The 4,799-nt window shown below is 60.2% G+C and overlaps 1 protein-coding gene across 2 annotated transcripts in view; it reads right to left on the reverse strand.

Moving 5' to 3' along the window:
• Positions 1 to 253: 253 nt before the first annotated feature.
• Positions 254 to 4,799, reverse strand: part of CNNM4 (cyclin and CBS domain divalent metal cation transport mediator 4) — a 10,613-nt gene continuing 6,067 nt past the window's right edge. The window contains exons 3-6 of one of the 2 annotated variants that reach the window (XM_014961797.1): positions 3,425 to 3,562; positions 2,668 to 2,837; positions 2,433 to 2,532; positions 254 to 1,270 (exon numbers count right to left, since the gene is read on the reverse strand). In XM_014961797.1, coding sequence (XP_014817283.1) covers positions 630 to 1,270; positions 2,433 to 2,532; positions 2,668 to 2,837; positions 3,425 to 3,562 — 1,049 coding nt within the window. In that variant the 3' untranslated portion in view covers positions 254 to 629. Of the gene's footprint in view, positions 1,274 to 2,432; positions 2,533 to 2,667; positions 2,838 to 3,424; positions 3,563 to 4,799 lie in introns of both variants that reach the window. The other variant, XM_014961796.1, reaches the window with a different exon arrangement.

Here is a 4,799-nt window from a genome sequence, read left to right on the forward strand (position 1 = left end):
CTGGAAGGGGCTCCAAGGTCTCCTCAAAGCCTTGTCTTCTCCAGGCTGAACAACCCCAGCTCCCTCAGCCTGTCCTCGGAGCAGAGGGGCTCCAACCCCCCCAGTATTTCAGTGACCCTCTCCATCAGCTCCATATCTTTCCTCCATTGAGGGCTCCAGACCTGCACACAACGCTCCAGGTGAGGTCTCACCAGAGCAAAGTAGCAGAATCCCCTCTCTGGACCTGCTGGCAACGTATCTCCTGATGTATCTCAGGATGGGGTTGGCCTTCTGGGCTGTGAGTGCCCACTGCCTGCTCGTGTCCATCAGCTCATCCATCAGCTTTGAGTTGGGGATGAGAAGTCAGGGCTTTGAGCAACCTGCTCTAGTGGGAGGTGTCCCTGCCCAGGGCAGGGGGGTTGGAACTAGATGATCTTTAAGGTCCCTTCCAACCCAACCCAACCCATGCTATGATTCTATGCAGCACCCCCAAGTTCTTCTCCTCGGGGCTGCTCTTCATCCCCCAGGCTGTATTGTTCCTCCACTTGCTCTTGTTGAACCTCATGAGGTTCACCTGGGCCCACCTCTCCAGGTCCCTCTGGATGACATCCTGTCCCTCTGGTGGATGGATACCACCCCACACCTTGGTGTCATCTGCTGATGGTGCTCTCAATCCTTCTGTCTATATCCTTGATAAAAAGGTTAAACACTATGGGTCCCAGCACGGCCCCTTGAGGGACACCTCTTGTCACCGCTCTCCATCTGCCCTTCCAGCCATGGAGTACCACCCTCTGGATGCGACCACCCACCCAATTCCTCATCCACTGAAAAGTCCACCCATCAAATCTATATCCTTCCAATTTAGGGAGCAGGATGTTGTGAGAGGACCACACCAAAGGCCTTACAGAAGCCCAGGTAGACCACATCCCCAAGTCATCCCATATCTCCTGACCTACCCAACCCATCATAGAAGGCCACCAGGTTAGGTGGAAAGCCCACCTAAACCTAAGCAAAGCCCAAGTGCTGCCTTTAGGAATTAGGGGGCGAGAGTGGTGTGGGGACATCCCTTTGGGTGGGGGGGTGTCCCTTGTTGACCTCCCCCTCCTCACCTTGACGAACTGGAGGTCGGTGAGGGCGCGGACGCTGAAGTCGGCCACGTACTGGGGCCCGGCGCTGGCGTTGAGCTGGTTGTTGCTGCCCCCGACGGGGGAGGAGACGGAGTCGGAGCGTTCGTGGTAGCTCAGGGAGGCCGAACGGTTCAAGCTGCTGACGTGGGACGGCGACCGGAGCTCTGCTGGGGTAGGGATGGGGGGACACACAAGACATTGAGGGGGGTCAACCACCCTGTAGGACCCCCCCATCAAACCCTGCACCACGTTGGTCACTCTACAAGGTGTTGAGCCCACCTTCTGGTGACACCGGTGAAGGCTCAACCCCATCTCGTGGGGCTTTGAGGACATGGAACCTGGTGGTCACAGGACACATGGCCACCTCAAGGCAACCCTGAACCCCCCCCATGATGTGTGTGACCCCCCCAGGCTGAGGCATCGCTGTCCCTCCCCATCACTTGCCCAACAGCCAGGGAACCCAGAACCTGGCCCAGACCCACACATCCCCCTGCCCCACGGTGGCCCCCGTGACCCACCTCCCCCCCAAAACGTTGGATGAGTCTCTCTGTGGGGAAACGGGGGGGTTTTGGGGACATGGGGACGTGCTGGGAAAGCTGGGGTGACACAGGAACAGCAGGGAGAGTTGGGAATGGCCACCACGCTGGCCTGCTTGGCCACCAATGTCCCCCCCCTGCTCTACAGGAGAAATGGGGGTGGTTATGGGGCACACAGGACCCTAATGTCACCACCAGTGGGGTCAGGGGACACCATTCCTCCTCTGGTGGCCCCAAAAAGAGGGGACAGTGGGTTTTCAACCCCCTCCCTCAGGCACGGACCTTCTGCCACATGGGTGGCAAGTACTGGCCACGCAGCACCCCCCACCCCGGGGTGGCTCAGAGCCCCCACAGCACCCAGGAGATCAGAGGGGGGGTCTCACCAGAGGGGGGAGAGGGGCTGATGGCCATCACCCCATAGTAGGAGAAAGCTCCAGCTTCAAACTTCATGCATTCCTTGCCGGCCTCCACCTCCACCTTGCCCTGAAGAAGGAGAGATGGACACCATGAGCCACGTCCCGCGGCGCTGGGATGGGTGGTGACCCCCCCCTTGGTGGGTGATGGTCACCTGAGGGGTTCCCCCAAGGGTTCCTCCCCAACTCCTTCACCCTGGGGTACCTGCAGGATGAGGATGAAGTAGTCAGAAAGAGGGGACAGTGGGTTTTCAACCCCCTCCCTCAGGCACGGACCTTCTGCCACATGGGTGGCAAGTACTGGCCACGCAGCACCCCCCACCCCGGGGTGGCTCAGAGCCCCCACAGCACCCAGGAGATCAGAGGGGGGGTCTCACCAGAGGGGGGAGAGGGGCTGATGGCCATCACCCCATAGTAGGAGAAAGCTCCAGCTTCAAACTTCATGCATTCCTTGCCGGCCTCCACCTCCACCTTGCCCTGAAGAAGGAGAGATGGACACCATGAGCCACGTCCCGCGGCGCTGGGATGGGTGGTGACCCCCCCCTTGGTGGGTGATGGTCACCTGAGGGGTTCCCCCAAGGGTTCCTCCCCAACTCCTTCACCCTGGGGTACCTGCAGGATGAGGATGAAGTAGTCAGCAGCCTTGTTCTTGCAGTAGAGGAAGTGGCGTGGGGACTTCTTGTTCTCATCATCAAACTTCAGCTCCTGGATGACGTCGGAGCATTTGAGGAGCCGCAGGAGGATCTTCTCCGAGATGAAGTTGGGGGTGAAAAGCGTCACCTCTGAGAGAGAAAAGGGACAGGGGGGGTCAGAGCCGCAGTCCTTGTCCCTCTCCCCACCCTCCAGGTGAAGGTACGGCCCCTCCATCCCTCTCTCTAGGCCCCATCGACACCTTCCTGGGGGAGAAACCCACGGGTCCGGGGGGGTCAGAGCCACAGTCCTTGTCCCTCCAGGTGAAGGTACGACCCCTCCATCCCTCTCTCTGGGCCCCATCGTCACCTTCCTGGGGGAGAAACCCACGGGTCCAGCCCCAAGTCCTGAGCACACACGTGCCAGGGAGGGAAGAGGACCATCCTGGAGGGACAGGGACCTGCTGAGCATCAGAGGCATCCCCAAACCCCATCCCTTCTCGTTTTGGGGGGAGCAGAGTGGGACAAAGAGCCAAGCACCCCGGAATTTCTCAACGAGATGGTTGGAGCGACCAACCACCGAGGTTGTCCCCTCGGTGTTGGGGACAGGAACAGAGCCCACGTGGCCACCGGGGCCACCAAACCCAACTCAACCGGTCTCGGGGAGCCATCTGTGCCGGCGTTTCGCAGCTGAGGGGTGTCCTGACCCCCCCCACACCTCCCCAAAACAACAAACTCACCGGTGGAGAGGAAGCGATGAGCGGCCAAGAGCAGCTGGGGGGACACCTTCACCTTCTGCTCATTGACGGGGTCCTTGAAGGCCGAGAAGTCCCTCTTGTTCTTCTGGTTGCCCACCCTCTTCCTGCTGCGGTTGTCGGCTGTGGGGAGCGGGGTGTTTAGGGGGTGGGGGGGTTGGTGGGGAAAGGAGGGACCCCGACATGCCGTGGGGTGAGGGTGGGGGAGAGCCCCAAAACCTACTGTAGGTGTCCGACTCGTCCAGGATCTCCGACTTGATGATCTCCTCGATGACGTCCTCCAGCGTCACCAACCCCAGCACCTCGTAGAAGGGATCTCCTTCCCCTTCGTTGTTCACCTTCTGCACGATGGCCAGGTGGGACTTCCCTGCGGACAGACACACGGACGTTGGAAAGGGGAGACCCCCCCAAACCCCCACCCTGGGGTACCCCCAGCCTCCCCACCGTGTCCCCGTACCCAGAGATGTCACCATCCTGAGATGTCACCACCCTGAGATGTCACCAGGACCAGCCCTTCCCTCCCCCTTGAACAGGAAACAATAAACGGGTGAAAAATCTTAACGAGCCCCTGGGCTGGGCACTAATTCCCAGCGTAATGACAGTAATTAAGCCCAGGAGAGTGGCGCCTGCCAGGCTCATGGCACCTCCCTGTCACCTCAGGTGGGGGTGACAAGAGCTGGGACGTGTCCCCAGAGGATCTGGGGTGAGTGGCCGTGGGGTGACAACACCCCGACACCAGGGACGCAGCCAGCAATTTGGGGGGGTCCCACCAGTGTCCCTGTCCCTCCCCGAAAGTCCCATCCCAGAGGAAGGGACACCGTGTCCCACCACCCCATCCCAGAGCCCAAATATCCCCAAATTCCTGCTTCCTCTCATCAAAAAGGATGTGTTTTGCCCAATTCTGGCTAAATTCGAAGCGCCGGTTGGCGGCCAAGCTCCTGCCCCGGCTGCCGGGTGCTCGCCGAGCCTTCCCCCCCTCCCTGTGCTCTTCCTCCTCTTTTATCCCAAAATCACACCGGGGAAAAACTTCCTGGGATGAGGAACATCCCCTTCTGCTGCAGGGAGGGAGAGGAGCCGAGCCTGGAGAAGCCCAGGGTGCCCCTTTGGACCCGGGACCCTCAGCCTGGGGAAACTGAGGCAGGGAAAAAGACCACTTTTCCCTCCCTGACCCCAAAATAAGGTGCCCCGTTTGAAACCCCCCTCCAGCCCCGGCCCAAATCCTCCCTCCCCGGCGTTATCCACTTATTTAATTTTAGAGCCGCAGGCCCCTTGTCGCTCAGGGAAAAGCTAATTTTAGGGACGGGCACTGGGCGAGCTCCCCTTTGTCTCCTTCTTCAGCCCAACCCCGGGGAGAAGGAGT

The sequence above is a fragment of the Calidris pugnax genome, unplaced genomic scaffold, assembly GCF_001431845.1.
Source record: "Calidris pugnax isolate Ruff unplaced genomic scaffold, ASM143184v1 scaffold778, whole genome shotgun sequence".
NCBI lineage: Eukaryota > Metazoa > Chordata > Aves > Charadriiformes > Scolopacidae > Calidris > Calidris pugnax.